The 22947-nt window shown below is 33.5% G+C and overlaps 1 protein-coding gene across 1 annotated transcript in view; it reads right to left on the bottom strand.

Annotated features, from left to right (window-relative positions):
* The window catches only part of LOC132719759 (E3 ubiquitin-protein ligase RFWD3-like), a 29101-nt gene extending 13173 nt beyond the window's left edge, over positions 1 to 15928 (bottom strand). The window contains exons 1-9 of the mRNA XM_060703608.1: positions 15826 to 15928; positions 14168 to 14310; positions 10888 to 10984; positions 10305 to 10383; positions 8210 to 8320; positions 6734 to 6833; positions 1552 to 1832; positions 839 to 924; positions 186 to 288 (exon numbers count right to left, since the gene is read on the bottom strand). Of these exons, the coding sequence (XP_060559591.1) occupies positions 186 to 288; positions 839 to 924; positions 1552 to 1832; positions 6734 to 6833; positions 8210 to 8320; positions 10305 to 10383; positions 10888 to 10984; positions 14168 to 14291 (981 nt within the window). The 5' untranslated portion in view covers positions 14292 to 14310; positions 15826 to 15928. The remainder of the gene's footprint in view (positions 1 to 185; positions 289 to 838; positions 925 to 1551; positions 1833 to 6733; positions 6834 to 8209; positions 8321 to 10304; positions 10384 to 10887; positions 10985 to 14167; positions 14311 to 15825) is intronic.
* Between the last annotated feature and the right edge of the window lie 7019 nt (positions 15929 to 22947).

Here is a 22947-nt window from a genome sequence, read left to right as displayed (position 1 = left end):
AAATTCTTCTATGTCAAAGCCGACTAAGAATTGTTCAAGGCATCAATTGTCAATGTAATTTTCAGTATGATTCTTTAAAATAGTTTATACAGTAATAAAAAGAAAAAAAACATCATTTAATACTGATCTTGATATTTTTTTATGTGAAAATAATGTGATTTTTAATATTGAGACATTTAAATTACCTTTATAGATTTCGCATACAACACTCGGATATCTTGTCGTTTTGCTTTGGCATTACATTGCGGACATTTTCCACCTTGACCTTTTAACCATTTCTCTATACAACTGTAAGATATGTGTAAAACATTCAACAATATACCAATGGTCAAATGTACAGCAAAAATATTGGCCTTTGATCCTGCAATATTCTTGCATTATTTTCACTTACATCGTAAATCGTATGTAAAATCTTCAAATGGGCAAAAATGAAGCATCAACATTTCAAAACACTTTGAAAGTCCTTTAAAGTTTGTACAATTATCAAAATTTTTCATTCTGCTGAATTTTAGAAATGTTGTTGCTTTGATCTCAGGTTCCGTATGTACATTGTTTCAGGCACAAACGGCTACTTTGGTAGAACAACGAACATTTTGTATGCTAGCTGGATAGTAAGAGGCAAATGATATGTAGTCACAATCTTACCCACTCGGCCATGGACGTCCCTTTGCTTTGCATTTCAAGTGTCTGCTATTGTCTTATTAGATTTTAATATCAATTCAATATTGTATGCTGCCTAGCAACTTGTTGTAATTCTTTTTGTAAGCCCTAATTATCTCATAGGAACAGTAACAAACTTGGAATCATGTATAACTGTATGAGAACCATCATTTCTTACCTTTGTCCGAACAGATGACCACATCTTAATGAGCATAACCTGTGAAGACCAGATGTTGTCCATGTATCGAAACAAATAGGGCATGTCTGAAATATTAAAGTTACATTTTACTCTTTAAACCATTGAATTCCTAAGGAAATGTTTATATCTCTGGAAAAAACAATACGCCAACATCCTGGCCCATGTGGGATTCAAACTAGAAATTTCCAGTCTACAAATACTCTATACCACTGGGACAAAAAAATGAAGTTATAAAACATTTTATTTATAGAAACTCAGGCATAAGTGCACATATAACAACAAGCATACATTGTATATCCTTTGGTCTCAAGATAATTTTTTAAAATAACATATCCAATGGATTACAAATCCAATGCTTTCTCTTTGCATACCAGGTAGATCCCTGACCTGTATAATTGTAATTATCAGATAAGTGAATACAAAAAAAATGTCACCACATATTTGTTAACAAAAGATCACATGTCAATGTTTGTGGTTAAATCTAATGTTATTCAAATTAAAGGTTAGAGTAGGGATCAATTGAGCTAAGCAGGCAGGCAAGACACCATCACAAAAACTCACTTAGTAACTTTATACACTGAATGCATCAGCCTGTTAAATTAGCCCTAAAATCAAAATTTGCCAATGTTGTCAAGTAAAACAAAGTAATGTTTTGGCAATTTGGCAAAAAAAAATTCTTCATTCAAACTTACTTCTCCTTCATCTTCATCCTCTTCTACTTTCTTATCTCCACTTACTGAAGATTTTTCAGGGGAGTGAACTCTCTTCCTCTTAGGACTTCTAAAATCAGCAGGTGACTGCCCTTGACCACCGAGAACTTGTACAATAGGTGGAGGAGCAACAATACTAGGCCTAGGTGTAACTGGGGTGACAGTTGGTGGTTCTGGCACCTGTGCAAGAGCTTGGGCAACATCTGGTGTCTGGACTGATGGGTTTGAGGGATAGGCGTGATCTTCAAGGCTTATTTGACCAGCTGTAATGTAAATAATTAATATATTTGATCTGCTTATAAACTTTGATTGTATACATTGTACTTGTTAAGATATTGCATAATTCCAGCTCATGTGCAAATCACTAAAATACAAAAATTGCAGGCATGAATGACTGAAAAGCCTTGTGCAATATGAATTTAATAACACACAAATATGGAACAGAATTAATGCATTTATTCTATCTTGCTTGATGACATTGGAACTTGCATTATGCTAAATTCCATCTTGCTTGATGACATTGGAACTTGCATTATGCTTGATTCCATCTTGCTTGATGACATTGGAACTTGCATTATGCTTGATTCCATCTTGCTTGATGACATTGGAACTTGCATTATGCTTAATTCCATCTTGCTACATGACATTAGAACTTGCATTATGCTTAATTCCATCTTGCTTTATGATATTTAAACTTTGCATTATGCTGGATTCCATTTTTCATTATTTCATTCAAACATTTCGTAGTGACCAATTCTTTCATTGAGTGATAACTATGAAACTGGAACAAGCCATTTGGAATACTAAAATGTTAACGTCATATGCCTTTATGTATAAGCTTCATTCTCTATACAAACCATTTACGGTTTAGTTTTTTTTTGTATTACTTTTATGTATAGAAGTCATTTAAAATTGACTATTTTTTGTTCCCTGATTGATTCGCTTACATCCATTATTCAGTGTTTATGCTTAAAAAAGCTCGGTGTCCGAGGCTTTGTGGATTATGTTTGATCATCTTACATTATGATAAACAATTTAATTTATGTCGCGATTTGTGAACTGTTAAGGGGCGAGAACTCTGTTATCGATATCAACGGAATTTTTCCACGATTCGCCTTTCATCGGAATTTTCCGTATAGATACTGCGTACATGTATATATAAATAAAATAAGTAGTAAGCGCTTAATACATAAATTGCAGTTGAAAGAATATAAATACAAGTAGTAAAGGATTATGCAATATAATTTTATATATGTATACAGTCTAATAGAAAAAATATGCTCGTAAACAGTTATTCAATGGGGCAGTTATACATACAGTGGCGGATTCAGGCCCTGGCTTAAGGGCTGCACCTACCCCCAAATGTACGTTCATGAGGTGGGATGGGATATATACGTGTCCGTTTCATGCAATAGTCTTCTTAGTGTACTCCCTTACCAAAACATATCATGCTGTCATCCAGTTGTTAAGCACCGGCCTAGGTACTGCGAAGGTCTTTATCTAATGACTTGGACATTCAACAGCAAAAATTATTGGCCTTTTAACTTAATAAATGTCTCAGAGTCACTAATAGTGGTGAATAGGTATGTAACACATTAAAATATACATGTATAATAAAGAAAGAAGGAAGTTGTTTATTTTTGTAACATGTGCATAGTCAATTACAAATGAGCCGCGTCACGACAAAACCAACATAATGGGTTTGCGACCAGCATGGATCCAGACCAACCTGCGCGTCCGCCCGGTCTGATCAGGATCCATGCTGTTCGCTATCAGTTTCTCTACTTGTAAAAGAGTTGGAAAGCGAACAGCATGGATCTTGATCAGACTGCGCGGACGCGCAGGCTGGTCGGGATCCATGCTGGTCGCAAACCCATTATGTTGGTTTTGTCGTGACGCAGCTCAAATGTTGGGCATATGTGTGTCTGATTATAGATCAGACATCTCGCATACACCACCACATTCACATACATTTGTGCTTAATGATATACTATGCACATCTTTCAGTAAGATATTTTTATCACAGAAATTTATTGAAATCTATAAAATTCTTACTATATATGTTTTATTTAAATAAAAACACATACACATAATGTATAGGAATCTGCTTTTTTATTGCGGGTCAAGTAAAGTTGTGCCTGTCTTTAAAAGAAACTTCCATATTTTTTTTTTTTGTAATAACACTATACATGTATATTCATACTGCCCACTTACAGTGTAAAGGATTTAAAGCACACATATTTGTGTGAAGCCAAATTATATTTATTTTATTTTACAGAAAAAAAAAATCAAGTTTGTACTGTACTAAGTCGTGGCCACGAGTTACTTATTCGTGGCCACGAGATAGTTAAGTCGTGGGAACGAGATACTATATCGTAGCCACGAGATACTATGTCACGGCCACAAGCTACTAAGCCGTCGTGCAAACTAGATAATTAAATCAGATTACACCATGATTTTTTAAACTTAGAAAATTACTGTTTAAAGATTTACGTGCAACATTAATCTTTGAAAATACTAAAGTGTTCACTTTGAACTTGATACATGTCTTTAGGATCATAAGGCCCATAAATCAGACATTAATTTTGACTAAGTTATAGCCCTTTGTTGGGACAATTCTATGATAAAATTGGTCATTTATACCATAACTTGAGAAGGACTTAGTCCTGGTTTATTTTATTGGGTAGGGACATTGCCCACGGACAGTATATATCCTATAACGATGTTTGAGGTCACGGGTCAGATAAACATGACACTTCATGTAAATTCCATGTCTGATGAATGATTCAGAAAGAATAAGCCGTAGTTTATATAACCTCAAAAAGATCAGTCGATGGCACCTAATAATTTTTAGGCAATTTGGTCAGAAATCAGGGTCACAATGATGCTAAATCTTTGACCAATCAATAACTTTTATAAATGGCACTTTTACGGACAGGAGAAGTAGGGGCATCCTTGTTAGGAAAATTCATATAAATAGTGTAATTTGATTGGTTATTTATCTCGTTCGCACGACTTAACTTTCTCGTGGCCACGACTAAACTTTCTCGTGACCACAACATAGTAACTCGTGGCCACAACATAGTATCTCGTTCCCATGACTTAACTATCTCGTGGCCACGACTTAGTAACCCGTGGCCACGACACAGTATCTCGTGCACACGAGATAAATAAAAACACACACATATCACCGCAAGTTTGAGCATAGTATATCTTAAAATTCAATTTCACTATTGCTCATATGACTATCGCACACACTCAAAAAGAAGTGTAAACAATTGTATAAGATGTGAGTTGCCACTTGTAGGATGAGTTATTAGAGACGATCTATAACATTTTTTTTCCACAAGCTGGCGGAATCTTCAAAAACACGCACTTTTCGTCTGTCGCATCGTGTTCTCTTGTTTTTCAGTAAATTTTCCCTTTACATGTCAGTCCCCAAATAACACTGTTCTGTATACGCCCCTGTATAAAGGGGACGTAACTTTGTTTACTCCACGTGCCAAAAGACGGGATCATCCGGAAAATAACGGGATGTACCGACAAAGCGACACCTGCTGTCATAATATGAACACAAATTATTGCAACTCGCATTATGCTTACTGCCAACTGCTTAGTGCGTACTGTCACATGCGACTATAATAGAGCTATCGTTGTCATCCTCGTTGTTGATGCGCAGTGATCATGTATTGCATTATATTTGTAATCAGTGAATATATTGAAGCATATGAATGCTAAGACACATCAAATTCGCCAATTAGTGATCAAAATTAATAATTTATTGTGACATAATGTCGACAATATAAGTGGCAGATTTATAGCAAATTAAAGGTACTGACAGAAACTTACCATGTTACATATAGTTATATCAAGAATAAGCAAAGAATGTTATCTTAAACACCAAACATAATACGTTGTCCTTAATAAAGGATGCAATTAAACATATAGCATATTAAAATATGTGAGTTTGATGGTTTAGTAGGGAACACATAAGGTTGCAATTACATGAAAGTGCATTCAGTAATCTCAAGGCATGATTGAATTCAGTAAAACGCAGGTTTTCATTGTCATAAAGAAGAATAGAAGCAAGCATAATGTAAGTCCCGATAACAAAAAGCAAGATGGAATAAATGCACTAATTCTGTTCCATACACAAACAATGGATTTTCATTATAATCTCATATTGTACAAAAATCAATATTCCATGGAATATGGGAATATGAAATAATCTTCAACCTGACACATCAACTTCTCAATTTCAATGCCATGTAAATATACAAATATGTGCATTAAGCCACTTAATGGATAAGTCATTGTTTTTCTAAGCGTAATTATACAAATCTTGTTCGAATAAAATATTTAGTGATATCTTTACGTGTGCAAGTACCTATGCACTGCATATGAATTATTTATTAATCACAAATTATAAACCATAGAAATATCTCAGAAACGAGTCAGAACTGTAGCAACAGCAATGTTGTAAGTGGTATAATTATGGTTATAACAAGTATTATTATAAGTGGAGTTTTCTGTATTAAATTTATCAACCTTTCAAACATAACTGAGTGAAATTATATACAGAATGTTTCCTGGACAATACGAAAATTCACCATATGTTTTCCTGGAAGAGTAGTTAAAACATAGCTTTATAATTTTAACCTTAACTCTTAATATGTGTAATGAAATTTGCCGTGTTTTGCATTAGGAATAGTCCATTCAAAGTTAAATCATTGAATTCATTACCAAAATATAAAATCTGAGCTACCAACAGAATAGAGCCTGGTCATACTATATGAATGTGTAGACTGGCCTTTATTTATACTAGTGGTAAAGGCTAATATATCCTTTGCTTGTTTGTTTGATAAGCTTTATGTCACACCGACACAGTAAAGGTCATTTGGCGACGTTCCAGCTTTACTGATGGAGGAAGACCTCAGGTGCCCTTCCTTCCATTATTTCAGGCATGAACGGGCACCTGAGTAGAACCACCGAAGTTCCATAAGCTAGCTTGATAGCTTCCTCACATGAAAGAATCCAAAGTCCCTGTCGGGGATTCGAACCCACAGCGGTGAGGGGCAAGTGGTTTGAAGTCAACGACCTTAACCACTCGGCCACAGACACCCCTAAATAATATATCAGTACCATCTCAGTATAAAGTGTATACCTTGGTCTCCTAGCTCTTCAGGTGGTTCAGGGTTAGCTGGCCTGTTTACAACTGTGTCATCATTTCTATCACCATCTGCTACATCATCACCAGAATCACTCTGAGCAAAAAGAATGTTAACTACATATCAGATAATTTATTACATGCTTTTCAGTGGTTTATAGAAATATATCAGTGTTGCGCCACAAATGAAATATACCTTTAACTTTTGATGCTCACTTGTTGAATTATATTCCGATCTTACACTGAACTAAACAAACAGCCTCTATATACACTGCCTCCTGTAAGATGTTACAGGTACATCTCAAGGCCCCTTGTTCACAAAGATTTAAGGATCAGGATCAAGATCAGGATCAAATTAAAAAACTTACAACATTCTCCATTATTTATCCTCATAGATTAAATATTCATTATTAACTTGATAAAACTGGACTTGAAATAGCATGTTTATGAAATTTTAGAATAAATTAATTGTTATTTTTACAAGATATGGGCATTTTACAGTTGATCCAAATTTTGATCTTGATCCTGAAATTGATCCTCATTTTGATCTGATTATTTTTGTATTTGTTTCTTTATTCGTTGATTTTATCCGGAAATAGGTTGGTTTCTTTGCAAATAAGCAATTATTTACATTTCGAGTATGACCATTTAATTCTAGCATAATACGATCAGTTTTAGTTTTACAAAACAATAAAGATCTTTTCTTTGTGAACACGGGGCCACGGGAGAAAGTGTTTGATTTAACTCAGTTTTTTTATTCTGATATCCCCTGAAATTGATGATGATCAGATCCAAAAACGGAAGTACGACATATCAACAAAATAAATTCAATATTTTGAAATAAAATGTTCTAAAAACTTGGCAAGTCATTTAATATCAGCAACAGTAACTTCTCATGCCTAACTGCACCGCCATCCCCACTATACACATATTTTGAATGACACCATGCTCCCATCTTTATAAATGAAGTTGTAACCTCATATGCTACTATATGAAAATTTAGTACGAAGTAAGTATGTAATATGCATGAAGAGTAATCAGACACTGGCTGCCAACACGGATGTGAAAAACTAAACAGAGCCTCATTTCTCCCCTAAACAGTTACTCTCAAGACAGATTTTTCCATATGAATGGTTACAAGTTTGTAAAATCATTTATATTGTTTCATGCTATTTAGATCTGCAAACTACATGGCAAATTTTTTACGGGGGTTGGGTTTAACGTCTAACTGACACATTATAGGTCATTTGGCGACAATCCAACTATACTGGTGGAGGAAGACCTCAGGTGCCCTTTCTTGCATTATTTCAGGCACTCACACGTCTGGCACAATTGGGCACCCAAGTAGAACCACCATTATTCCACTTGGTAGCTGGATAGCTTCCTCACATGAAAGAAACCAAGTCCCCGTTGGTATTTGAACCCACAGCGATGTTGGGCAAGTTTGTTTGTAGTCAACAACCTTACACTTACAATATGTTCTATATCTGACGATCCATCAGCAATAGATATAACCTCACTGTTGACTGAAGATGGTCTGGAATTGTCATCATCTATTAGTAACTCAATAACATGGTCACCAGCCTGTAATATAAACATTGATTATTGTAGAGCTGTCATTGATTCAGTCAAAGGCATATCGTCGATATATCGATATCGGATTGCAAACATCACGATACACCGATATATCGATATATTTACCTGTATTTCACATTCATATTTGTATGAATTATTTTAGTAAAAAAAACCACCTTCTTTACATGAACTTATGATGTGTTTTGTTCATAAATGTCCTCTGATCATATTTTGCATATATTTCTAGTGGCTGTGCTATGAAATATGTAAATTATCAAATAAATATAAAACTGTGTATAAACTGTGGTTATTCATTTACTGGCCTCTATCCATATCTATACACCATCACACTAAGCAGAACACTTCAATGACTAAAGTTACAATATGGAATCACTATCTCACTTGACTATATATATATATATATATATATATATATATATATATTTTATATATATATATATATATATATATATACAGAATACAAACTTAAATGTATATTAACTAGAATGACTAGTTAACATGACTAGAGTAGAAAAACATAAATGTTACATAAAAAAATTCAAATTTGTGCATGAGTTTTGTATGTAGGTGTTAAATAATAGTGACTGTAGTCATAAAGTATTGACACTTGAACACAGCGGATACAAAAACACAGTTGATAATAAGGATGCAAAGGAATTTGATTTTGAAAATATACATTTCTGGAAATAACTATAATTTATTAGGAATTTATCATATTGAAATACAATTTTATTGACTTATTATGACATTTTTGTAATTTTACTGTTCATACAGAATAAGGATTTGTCAAATTATTGTTATGCTTATTTTATTTATATACATATTTATTTATTTATTTTGTAAATGTTAGGAATTTTACAAATTATTTTATTGTTAAGTAATAGCCTACTGATTATATTGTTTTTACAATCGGTGCTGGCACTTGACTAGTGTTTAACCTTGCCCCAATCATTGTTTACGATCAAGATGTTATCTCAAGTTAAATGTATTGCCGCTAAATGGCAGTCATACATTGAATCTAACTTGGGATTAATTTTGAGTTAACAACCCCCTTTTCATCAACAAACCCAAAATGTTCCCAAATTGGAATTGGCTTTGAAATTTTAGCCTTCTTTTTGTCCAAACTATTTTAATGTTTCAGCCATTTTAAAGTGTTGCTAAGATATGGGCATAGTCTAAAATATAGACAATTGTGAATGATGACAGTTTAAGTATAATGATAATTGATTAAGATATATTGGATTTTTTTTTTCAAATTATTTTTTTAAAATTGGATTGTTTTGTATATATAATTTTCAACACAGAGAAATATGTTTTTTCTGAGGTGAAAATACAGCTACCATACAGTAGCTGTCCATTTAGTAGTCACGGTAAAGTTTTAGACATGTCCTTTTGACAGGGCACCTGTTTCCGTTTATGTTTTGAGTTAATTTTCGTCTTTTCCACAGGAACTTTAAACAAACTATTTTAATGTACTGTATGGGCTATATATTTTAGTATTTTCTAGGCTTTTAGTAATTAGTGAAAGTATCGATTTTTTAAAATTTGAATCGATAATCGATCGACAAAAAAATATCAATGATACATCGATATCGCTTCTATCGATGACAGCTCTAGATTATTGTATAGAGGTCTTAAAACTACAAACAATATCTTGAAAATGATAATATTAACTAATTAATGCAAGCTTTATAAATAGATAATCTAAATAGTTTTTTTATTACAAACAAAAAGAACAGTTTTCTAATGAAAGTAACAACAAAATAACCATGTATCTCGATATACTTCAACAGATTTATGTAAAGAAAACTTTACTTTTCAATATACAGTATACTATGAAATTTTTCAAATATAAACGCTTTTTTTTTTAAAGCTCTTTAAAATTTATCCTAATCAAAATATATCATGAACACGCAGACTCCTACAATACCCTATTATTAAAAATTTTCCAGTTTGATATATAACAGGTTACCTGTCCGGGTTGCACTTCTCTACTGTTAGGTTCTCGTCTCTCTCTAATCAACCAATCACTGAGATCCGATCCACTTGTACTGCAAAAAATGCAATGAAAATTAATCTCATTAACATAGTTGCAATGTCAATATATCAGAACCTATTCTTATACACATGCAGGTATAATTTTAAAGAAACTAATGTATCTGTAAGAAAGCCAGACGAATGTGCGGACAAAATTTGGTGAAAGGCCAGTCCGCTTTTTTTATCTTATACTGTTGTATTCTGGGAGCATGGCCATTTGATCTATTTCAGTGATTTTCTTTTTTGCACAGCCTTATTCAGGCTGTTTTCCCCTAGCCAAAAGTACTGTATTTTCCCCTAAAATTAAGTCATGTTTTCCCCTTGAACAGTAAAAAGGTTTTGTAACTGCAGTAAAAAAAATGTTAAATTACTAAATAAATAGCTCTCAATGGGAAAATTCAAAATTTGAAATCAAAAATTTGAATAAACTAAATGTACATGTATGGCTAAGATACAAATCTCAGTAGTTTTTCCAACACTTACTGTAGCTAAATTTGATACAATTTAATAATAATTACCTGTGAGTTCTGTTGCCGCTATTATTTTGATTTCTTTGACCTGCATACACAGTTGCTATGGGCGATAATGGCTCTACATCTACTTCACTAATATCCACTAAAATTCAAAAAAAGTTGTACATATGACTATGAAATTTTATTCATACATAATAATTGTGCAAACACAAGTATTGGAAATGATACAACATGCAAAATTTACCAAAACATATAACTTTTAAATCAACTTCTCTGGTTTGTTTGTTTTTCAATTCTTTTCGCCCATTTTAGGCACAATACATTTTTTGGCATATTTCAGCAGTTGATCCACCTAGCAGGCTTTCCTAGACAACTAGCCAGTAATTACCAATTTCTCTGCAAGTTATCGACTACTAATAATCTAAATCTACAGTGAGAGAAAAAAGACTGCTAGAGTAGACTGTTACTAAATGTCAGAGATCAATTATAACAGAAAATTTTATGTTTTAACCCATTACGCGATATACACGCCTTTTAACCCCTTTTTCCCCCCCCCCCCCCTTTTAAAGAACATTTTGGACTTGTGAGAGGCTATAAATGACCCCAGATTGAGCATAAGGTAACGTGTAACCAACGCTGAAAAGCATTTCACTCTATCTCAATCCATTGAGAAGTTGCAACACTTTGAAATCAATTTTGATCGAAAAAATCAACGCAAAATAGTGATTTTTGGCAATTTTGAGATGTCCCCTCGTTGCCATGGTCAGGGTTCTCACTAGGACTTTAAAACATGGAGTCCATGGACTCCCAACCCTGAAAAAGTTGGAGTCCAAAAGCGCGTCGCAATTAATATGTTTACAGATCAGTCATTCAATGCTCACAATAGCATTGCTGATATTTTGAATCTTCAAGAGACTTCCAAAGTTTATAGTTATTCAAAAGAAACTCTGAACTACATAGTATAATTATTGTTTTGTTGTTAATATTTATTATGAAATTATTTCATTATAATGCATCAACACATGGAAATCGTTTGGTTTTTTTCACTTTTATACCAAATCAAATTTTATTCTGGTTAAAAAATTCCACTCTAAAGACAAAAAGTTTGTATTTTTAAAAAAAAACGTAAATGTATATAGGCAGCGTTTAGCGGAATGAATAGGAAAATCGTGTACAGCTTCACCAAGTGTGTAAGAGATTCATCCGATCGACAATTGTTTTAGCAAATATCTTCAAAAGGGGGCAAATTGAAGATCCCTATTTAAAGATTAAATGCTGATTAAATAATAAAGGCAGGGTTCTCACTAGGACTTTAAAACATGGAGTCCATGGACTCCCAACCCTGAAAAAGTTGGAGTCCAAAAGCGCGTCGTAATTAATATGTTTACAGATTAGTTATTCAATGCTCACAATAGCATTGCTGATATTTTGAATCTTCAAGAGACTTCCAAAGTTTATAGTTATTCAAAAGAAACTCTAAACTACATAGTATAATTATTGTTTTGTTGTTGATATTTATTATGAAATTATTTCATTAGGCCATCCTTAAAAAAATGTTTGTTTGCAGTAACGCGACCGACTCACAAAATTTGCCCCTACTCAAATGTTTTTTCATGGTCTGGATAAAAAATTTTTTTTTTTTAATCAGAAAATTATGCCCTGTGCTTTGTTTTCGTTCTTTTAAAGGTTAATAGAAGAAATAAAATGTAGTTCTTATTAAATTAGAATTCTGTTATCAATTTATCAATTGTTACCAGATTATTAAAGAATATATTGTCCAGCATTTTGAAATTCCATGTTTATTTGGGAGTAAAAAAAAAAAAAAAAAAAAAATCGACCTACCTACCCACCTTGAAAATTCTGGGTCGGGTTACTGCAAACAAACATTTTTTTAAGGATGGCCTTATAATGCATCAACACATGGAAATCGTTGTTTTTTTTTCACTTTTATTCCAAATCAAATTTTATTCTGGTTAAATAAGTCCACTCTAAAGACAAAAAGTTTATATTTGTAAAAAAAAAACGTAAATGTAATATAGGCAGCGTTTAGCGGAATGAATAGGAAAATCGTGTACAGCTTCAAACAGTGTGTAAGAGATTCATCCGATCTACAATTATTTTAACAAATATCTTCAAAAGGGGGCAAATTGAAGATCAATATTTAAAGATTTAATGTAGATTAAATAATAAAGGAACAATTCATTCACATGTTTGGCTTGAAAACCGAGAATTTTTGCGAAATTTTAGGGTTTCTGGCGAACGTGAAATCGCCGATGTTCGGGATCAATATTCTGATATCAAAGAAAAGCGTACTGTATGTGTATTTTGGTTTGTTGTCCTGGCATTTCGGCACAATATCTTAAATTCTTAATAGTCTTATCGAAAGTTTTTGCAAGAATGAAACATAAGCAAAATTGTGCATAGAAAATGCCGAAAATATTCGACAATCATTCAAAATTACACTCATTTGTAATTTGAGAAAACAGTCTTTAAACTTGCGGCGTAAATAGTCGATAATTTTATCCTTTTGTCGGTAAAATTTGCTAATTTTCCAATCAACTGTTGATCAAAAATATAAAATTATCACCTTGTTTTATATCTGGTAATTACATGTACTGTACAGCGCGTGTATACATTAGTCTGATCACTATTGCGTGATAATGATCATAAGCGTTATCGCTGATTGGCTAATCGCTTCACGGGTCGATGTGCATAGGACCGCCTACATGTACCTATAGACTGACACGCGCTGACGCATTTGTAAACAATCGATAATGTTTATGCGTCCCCAGGCAAAATAAAGCGTATGTGGAATCCTTGCTCTGAAATATTTGCGTCCAGCTGTAATAAACATGCGTACCGGGACGCCGAAATAAGCGTCCCCGAGAACCCTGCATGGTAACAGAAAATTTAAGCCAGAGCATGTTGTTGCAAGGGCAATGGTCCAGTCAACATTTGTGCCAAGTCTTATTAGTGTTGAAGCAGTTTTTATAGTATTATAGCAATTTAAACTTGTAACGGGGAGACTTTTCAATGAAACAGCCATTTTTCACAAAATGCTCATTAGTAATGGGTTAAGTACATTTAAAAATCCGGAATGAAAAAAAACGAAAAAAACAAAACATTTTTTTGTATACACATAGCATAGTGTCACATAATAACAATATCTTTAATTCCACTTCTGTACTTGTTGTATTACCTTTGAAATTGGAATTTTCTATTTTTTTTGAGACTGGGAACATGACCCAATATTCATCAAAATACATATTACAATGTATTAGCAAAAAAAAGTTTCTGTTTAGGAAAAACAAAAATTTTTTCTTACATTCTAGGTCCAGAGATGGTAGTCTAGGAAATAATGGCAGTCTACTTGTTCGCTGCGAGATCTGTGTGGATGTGTTAACAGGGGACGGTGGTACAACTTCAAAAAGGTCCACATTGTCTGCCATTGCATGAACTCATTTTAAACTGAAAAAAATAATCATATGGCAAGTAATATTAGTTACTGATATATCTTGTATATATATAAATATTGTAATTTATATACTGACAGAAAAAAACAAAAACTGTGCACTTGTGTTTTACTAATTTTTTATTACATATAATAATTTAGCTTTATCATATTTAAATGCCCAATACAAAATATCATTCATTTTGAATAAACTGTTGTTCAGTCAGGTAATTTTCACAAAAAAACCCACAGGTCACATCTCTGTTGTTTCTCACATGATCAGATGATGTGACTTCGAGATTAAATATCTCCTGAATTTTACTTGAAATAATACTAAAATAATTTATAGTGACAGTTTTATTTCCTTTAACAGTAATCAATTCAAATTAAGTCTGTTTCGGTACAATTATGAATGAAAATATGTCTGACAACCATTTTTAATTTAAATATGCCCACTGATGTACATTTTTAAACAAAATGCCACTCAATGTCAACAGGTTGGCATTCTGTACTTTTTTTTATACCTTTTTTTGGCTAGGGGAAACAGCCTTCATTCGGCTGTAAAATACAGGGGAAAAAATCACTGTATGTTTACATGTCTAGTTTCTTAGGGGTAGGTTAGAGCGAAATACCATATCTCATTTTCTGTTCTGTGTATTCATACTAATTACTATTGTGTTTGTGGCCCTTATCTGAAGACTGACAGAAAGGGCCGAAAAGTTGCGATTGAATTTTTATGTCACTGTTTAACGGTAAGCATTTTTGCTAACCTTGACACCTCTAATTAATAGCGAGCTTGAAGAGCTTGCCCGAAGTGCCTGCTCGCAAACGAGCTTTACGGTAATGAGAGTACCTGCTAGATAGTGATGGTTTTGAAAACTTTCATCCGAAGTAGTAGTACAGAATTGACACATCGCAAGTTTTCGAATTACAAGATGATGATAAAAGCGGAGGTATTCTGATTGGAAATGGAAGAGTAGACTGGTGTCCTGCACACTTATATAGGAACCATAATAGGAAGGGAACCAGAATAAAGAGAAGCAGTGTATAGAATACCGAATGACATTTTAAAAACGGAAAATGTAAATTAAAAATAAAAGATTGTTTTAGTAAAAGTAAATCTAGCTCGCTTTGAGGCTTTGCCTTTATATATTAACCGGAAAAATAAAATAAATACAGAGTGACAACACGGCCATTATCAAGGCTTTGAACGAAACGAAACGTAACCTGTTAACAAGACAAAATGCGAGTCCGTGATTTTGACAGATGTAAGGGAAGCCGTTTGAGTAACAAATTGTCATTGAATACTTTACAAACTGTCTTTACTGATTCTTATTTTGCAATCTTTAACCCATCTTTCATCAATAATTCATTAATTGGCATCGTTTTCGGTTATATAAATTTTCGGACGATGCTATATTTATTTTTAACATAAGCTTCAATCAGTAAATATATTTAGTAGCAGAAACTTGATAATCAACATTTAAAATTAGCAAATCCTGTTCAGTTTCAACCCATTGATTCTAACATACCAGTATAACACCGTTTGAAAATAAATGCATTTTTTACTTCATTTTTTGGAACTTGCGCCAAATTTTATCCGAACATTATCAAATGAAGTATTTCCGGTTCCGGTTATTTCTCGACTAACCGAAAGTTTTGTATTTGCATAAAAGTTATTTCTCTAAATTTTGCTTTTACAGTTAAATGCGTATTTAGTTAAGAAGAATATATTATTTGTATCTATAAGTTTTTTTTTTAACTTGCAAACCTTGACTCATTTTTGACCCGAGGTTTTATAATAGACTAGCTAAAGCCCATCTCACACAGGACACACGGCTTACACTGTTGGCCACCCGTGTAAACCGTACATACAACCGAACTAACCGTAGCGTTGTCCGAGTTACACTCGGGCCATTCGAGTGTATCCGTGTAAGCCGTGTATGATTTTTAAAACTTTTAAAAAACTGGTACGGATGCCATGTCCGTGTATGACCGTATAAGCGACCGTACAAGACCGTAAGAGACCGTGTGAGACCGTATGAGGCCGTATATACAGCCGTATGTGAAGTTCACTCCACGAGTGAGCCCAACCGTATCAAGGTCGTATATAAATCGTATGGAATCGTTCGAGACCGTCCCCAAGTCCTACATCCAACACCCGATTAACACCCGAATGTCACAAGATCACGGTACGATTCAAACGAGTGCACACACGGTTTCATACGATCGCCATACGACCAATACGGTCCATATACGAAACATACATGGCCGACACGGTAAAGTACGGGTATACAGGGTCTCACACGGCCTCGTACGGTCTAACACGGCCTCTACGTCAGCAAGAACTGTACAAAAAATACAATTAACTACCTGCTGCCACCCTACCAAGAGTGCTTGCTGCATCACACTAGAATGTATCCAAAGAAGAAGTTTTGGACGCATAGAAGGAATACAAGAAGAGCCATTCAGGCCCACCGACCACTCCAACTTATTGACCCTGATAAGCTAGAGGACCAACCGGCAATAACCGTGTCTTCCAGGGATTCAGACTCCAATGCCAGCTCGGTGGACCCACCAGCAACCGCTACACAACAGAAAAAAGACACATTCATTTTACATTGCTTCACTTTTTATTCATTTATTGATGTTAATATTAGTTATAAATATATAAGGCCATATAACCTGTCAACTATCCTAATAATGAATTTATGATACAGCAAGCATCATTTTTAGAGGAATAAAGCGAGATTTCTTTATAAATCGACAGCAGCCGTGTATATATAAAAATATAAACGTCACAATTATCCAATGAAAAGCGACGTTACAAACGTGCAGTATTATAATGATCTATATATAAGTGTTCTTTGTTGAAATTTCGAAAATTCATGAAGCCAAGTCATCAAAATGGGTTAATTTATATCAAAACATACACAAATGTGTAATAATTCGAGCCTAACAAAAGTCGACGGGACCCTATGTAAATCCTGTGAAAGTTGAGTAAATCGAGTAAAAGTCGTGTTTAATCGTACCAGACCGTACTAGACCGTACTTGGAACCGTACAACAGTCGTATGTATTCGTATGCAAATCATGTTCAAACCTTGCTTGACCGAGTATATCCGTGCTCAATTCGTACATACTCGTGCTTTATTCGAGTTTTATTCGTGCCAACTAAACCACAAGCACGGTTGGAGCTCAAAACTCGTACTAGTCAACCCGTGTATAACCGGGTATACCGTATGGGAATCGTGTGTCCAACCGTGTTTTGTGTGAGACGGGCTTAAGATCTATATTTTCTAAAACAAATTAAATAACCAACATTAATAGGAACAAAAATAATGTCGAAATACCTTTTTTCTATTTGAAATACCAGAAATATATGCAAATTTAAAGTTGATAAAAGAAAGAAAAGAGAATGCGTTTACTTACCAGAAATATTCCTACAGTGTACACTATGTATCAACAACTTTTATAACGAACGGACAAGTTTTAAAATATGTACATTGCAAGTTCCAACATGTAAATTATCCTGTCCCCAACAGATCCGCTTACCTAATCGTATTAGTTTGGGAGGTTTAACATAGAAACACATTTTGTATTTAAAGACTTACAGATTTGTTAATTTCAAGTTATTTAATACGTACATACAGAAAAAATATTGTTATAATAGTTAATAATTATATATTGCCATAAATGAATTTATAATGAAATTATTTGTATATAGAACTGCACAATGCAATATTGTACTCGTGAATCCATCTTAAGAAAAGGCATCAGATAATATATGTACATTACATAACATTCAAGCTACTTTAGAAAATGTATAACACGGATTCACAATATTAATTTCAAATGTGTGACTTTTTGAAAAAAAAATGCAAACAAACAAAAAAAAAAAAAAAACATTTTCACGGATTTTTCAGAAGTTGTTATTTTTAACCCGCTCAAAACATTTTATGAAACGGGGAAAGGAGTCAAAAATTACCATATAGTAGCTCCAGTCAATGGACAGTGAGTCAGTAACAAAGTACAATTAATGTATAATTGTCCTTATTTTCGTAACATAAGTACATACAAATCAAGTTTAAAATCAACCTATAGTAATCAGTATTTTTTTTCGATTTCTGTCATCACTGCAGTAGGCTAATATGCCATCAGTTGCGCCGGTTATACGGTGTGGGTCTTCTTTAATAACTTAAACGGTACTTGATAATAATGTCATTTCTCAGGAATGATATAAATGGAAAACTTCCCGATCATTATACAATGTATTTTATTAATATAATAGATTACATGTAATAGTTATAATATATCCGAATCATAATAGTAGTTTATTCTTTAACTAAAGATCCTGGTATGACATATGTACTTTATATATCCCGTGTGATTTGAATCAAAATAAACACTTTTGTTTCATACATGTATCTAATACATGTATTTACCTGCTATATTATGATTTTGTTTCATACCATTTTTATTATTTGATTTTAAAAGTTAAAATAAAATTTCCACACGGACGGTTTTCAACGGAGGTATTTTGATATGTTTTGAACTAGTCAAGTATATGTCAACTACCATATATGACTGATAGAAGTTCAAATAAATTCTGAGAGAATGCCTTGAAAGTCGTTTGAATTTAAAAATATTGCAGGCTCGGTTTGGTTTACAACCAATGTGCCCTAGTTATGCACTGTCCTTGGAGGTAAACCGTTGCACCGGTTACGAAAAAAACCCATTTTTTCCTCATGAAAATGATGTTTTGTGTTAAGAATCCATAAAAATCCCAATATTTGACAAGAGATACTTAAAACCTGTGACCGACTCATTAATTCAGAGTTCAATACTTAAGATCAATACTTGCAATCAATACTTGCAATCAATACTTACAATCAATACTTGCAATCATGAATACTCGTCAATGTTGAATTAAATAGGTTCCACTGTACCATATCAGCTAGTGCAAATGCAGAAATCCTCTACATGCATGTGTATACAAAACACAAAGAAATAACTGCAATAGTTTATGGCTTTATAATTTGTGTGTGGATAATCATCATTTTATGAACTAACATTTTTTTATTCATTATTTGCAATACTATAATTTTGTCCTTACACTTATGCATGTAACTTGGAAAATCTTTACAGAGTTGGATCAATACACTTTTGCATATTTTATTATCCTACTGAAAAGGTTTTTTACGATATTCAAATAGTTGAAACAGTGATATATATTTAAAAAGATGAAAACAAAGTCCTCTGACTTGGAATGATTCAGGTACACGATTTTACTAATCTGTTAAAAATTATTTTGTTAAATCAACATCATCTTTAGCACTTTAGCAACAATTATGAGATAATCTGATTTGTTTCATCACCAAATTTATTGGTTTTTTTTTTGGTTTTGTATTTTCTTTGTAGTTTTTTTTTTTTTTTTTTTTTTTTTTTTTTTTTTTGGTAATTTCCTAACATACTGTATGACTTTATTATCTTAGATTATTTTATTTAAAGACAAAGAAATGAACGTTGCTGTTGATAAAATGTTCGGCTTATATGATGTGTTCTCAAAGCAGATCAAATCAATTCGATCAAGCACGATCATAATCCGATCGCAACCCGATAAGCACGGGCTCTGTTCGATTTATTGTCCAGAATAACTAAACTACTACCAGGTCAATACACGACAGCACACGATCGCTTCCCGATAGTAATTCGACGAGACACGAGTTCACGTGACCAAAACAATATATAAATGTAAAACCAGGAATGTTTGGAAATTTTATTTTAAACTATTCGATACATGACCATTTTCGACTACGATCTGGTCGGGTGGAACTCTGGCAACGACCAAGCAGATGTCCAGATCATGTATGACTCGTGTATAGGTCTGGGTGTTTGAGGAGTAGTTTGGGATGTTGGTCCGTTGTCATTGTGAAGAAGTCGTAAAGAGATGGTGTAGGGTCGACTTCACGTCGTGTAGGAGTCGTGAATGTGCATTCGATCGAGATTTGTCGGGATCGATCGGGGAATTTATGTAATCGGGACAATCGAAGTGATTTGATCGGCGGTAAGACATGATATCAGACATTAAAATTTGTATATTGAAAAAAGTAGCCGTCGACCTTGAGAAATAAATTGATGTATGCAAAATGCGCCAAATTGATTGAAATTGAGAGATAACAATTATTAAATGATAACCGACATCATAATTATTGGTGTTTAACCTGTACCCACTAAGATAATACTGTCTTTGAACCTTTTTATCGGTCAAAAACGTCAAAACTATATACAGTGTTTGATTTACAGATTTACAACTTCGGTGTATAAAGGGCAAAGGAATAAAATATTTAACTGCGCTTGAGTTACAGTGTTACTCGATGTGTAAAGGGCAAAGTAATCAAATATTTAACTGTGCTTGATTAACAGTATGACTCGGTGTATATATAGGACAAAGTAATCAAATATTTAACCACGTTTGATTTATAGTGCGACTCCGGTGTATAAATGGCAAAGTAATCAAATATTAAACTGTGCTTGAGTTACAGTGTTACTTATGGTGGCTGATTTGTGCCTTCGTGTTTTCGCCCCGCGACCCCGCCAAGCGAAAAGTCGAAAATTAACAAGTTAAAATGGCGGGGGGCGCGGAGCGAAAACTCGCTAATAAGCGAGGGCTCGGGACGAAATTACCAGTGTTACTCGGTGTATAAAGGGCAAATGAATCTAATATTAAACCGTGTTTGATTTACAGTGCGACTCTGGTGTATAAAGGGCAAAGTAATCAAATATTTAACTGTGCTTGTGGGTTTAACATAGAAACACATTTTGTATTTAAAGACTTACAGATTTGGTAATTTTACATACAGAAAAAAATATTATAGTTAAAATGGTGTACATATCTCAGGAATGATATGAATGGAAAACTTCTCATTATATTTTTTTATAATAAATTACATGTATGATAAATTACATGTATAATATGTCCGAATCACAATGGAAATTCATGTTGTTGTTGTTTTTTTATTAAAAAATCCCGGTATGCCATACATGCTTATTATAACTCGTGTGTTTTGAATCAAAATAAACACTTTTGTCTTATACATGCATCAAATACAAATTTACCTGCTATATCATGATTTTGTTTCATACCATTTTTATTATTTGATGAAATTTAAATTTCCACATGTCCGGTTATCAACAGAAGCAATTTTGATATGTTTTGAACTAGTCAAGTACATGTATATGTCAAATACCATATATGACTGATAGAAGTTCAAATAAATTCTCAGAGAAAGCCTAGAAGGTCAGCGCGACCAAATTAAAAAACATTGCAGCCCTACAATGTACCATAGTTATGCACGGCTCCGGGAGGTAAACCGTAGCACCGGTTACAAAATCCTCATGAATTTGATGTTTTGTTAAGAATCCATAAATATCCCAATATTTGACAAGAGATACTTAAAACCTGTGACCCACTCATCAACTCAGAGTTCAATACTTAAGATCAATACTTGTAATCAATACTTGCAATCATGAATACTCGTAGTCAATGTTAAATTAAATAGGTTCCACTGTACCACATCAGCTTGTGCAAAAATCTTCTACATGCCTGTGTATACAAAGTACAAAGACACAATAGTTTACTGTAATAGTTTATGGCTTTATAATTTGTGTGTGGATAATTATCATTTTATGAATGAACATCTTTTTATTCATTATTTGCAATACTATAATTTTGTCTTTACGCTTATGCATGTTACTTGGGAAATCTTTACAGAGGCGGATCAATGCACTTTTTGCATATTTTATTACCCTACTGAAAAAGGTTTTTTTACGATATTCAAATAGTTGAAACAGTGATGTATATTTAAAAAGATGAAAACAAAGTTCACTGACTTGGAATGATTCAGGTACTTTACTTATCTGTTTAAAATCATTTTGTTAAATTAACATATTTAGCAATATAGTAGTATGTAGTTATGTAATCACTTTTTACGTTTTTTTCCCGTTTGTAGATGTTTTTGCTTTTGTTTTTGTATTTTCCTGCTATACTGTGTGTACGGAATGCCGTTAGGGCCATTGCCTATGAATGTGTTGATCTGAAACGCGACAGTCGATAGTACGATGGTGAAAACGCGAAATAACGAAACTACGATGGTGAAAATGCGAAAGCACGATGATGAAAACGCGAAAGTACGATGATGAAAACGGAACAGTACGATACTACGATGATGAAATCGCGATAAACTATCGTGTTTTCACCATCGTACTGTCGCGTTTTCACCATCGTAGTTTCGTGATTTCGCGTTTTCATCATCGTACTGACGTGTTTTCATCATCGTACTATCGCGTTTTCACCATCGTACTATCGCGTTTTCATCATCGTACTGTCGTGTTTTCATCATCGTACTATCGCGTTTTCACCATCGTACTGTCGTGATTTCATCATCGTACTATCGCGTTATCATCATCGTACTATCGCGTTTTCACCATCGTAGTTTCGTGATTTCGTGTTTTCACCATCGTACTATCGACTATCGCGTTTCAGATTAACACATTCATAGGCGATGGCCCTAACGGCATTCCGGAATGCCGTTAGGGCCATCGCCTATGAATGGTTTGATCTGAAACGCGATACTCGACAGTACGATGATGAAA

The sequence above is a fragment of the Ruditapes philippinarum genome, unplaced genomic scaffold, assembly GCF_026571515.1.
Source record: "Ruditapes philippinarum isolate M1 unplaced genomic scaffold, ASM2657151v2 ctg221_1_1_1_1, whole genome shotgun sequence".
NCBI lineage: Eukaryota > Metazoa > Mollusca > Bivalvia > Venerida > Veneridae > Ruditapes > Ruditapes philippinarum.
Note: the sequence above shows the minus strand (reverse complement) of the source record. Positions and strands in the feature narration are given on the sequence as shown.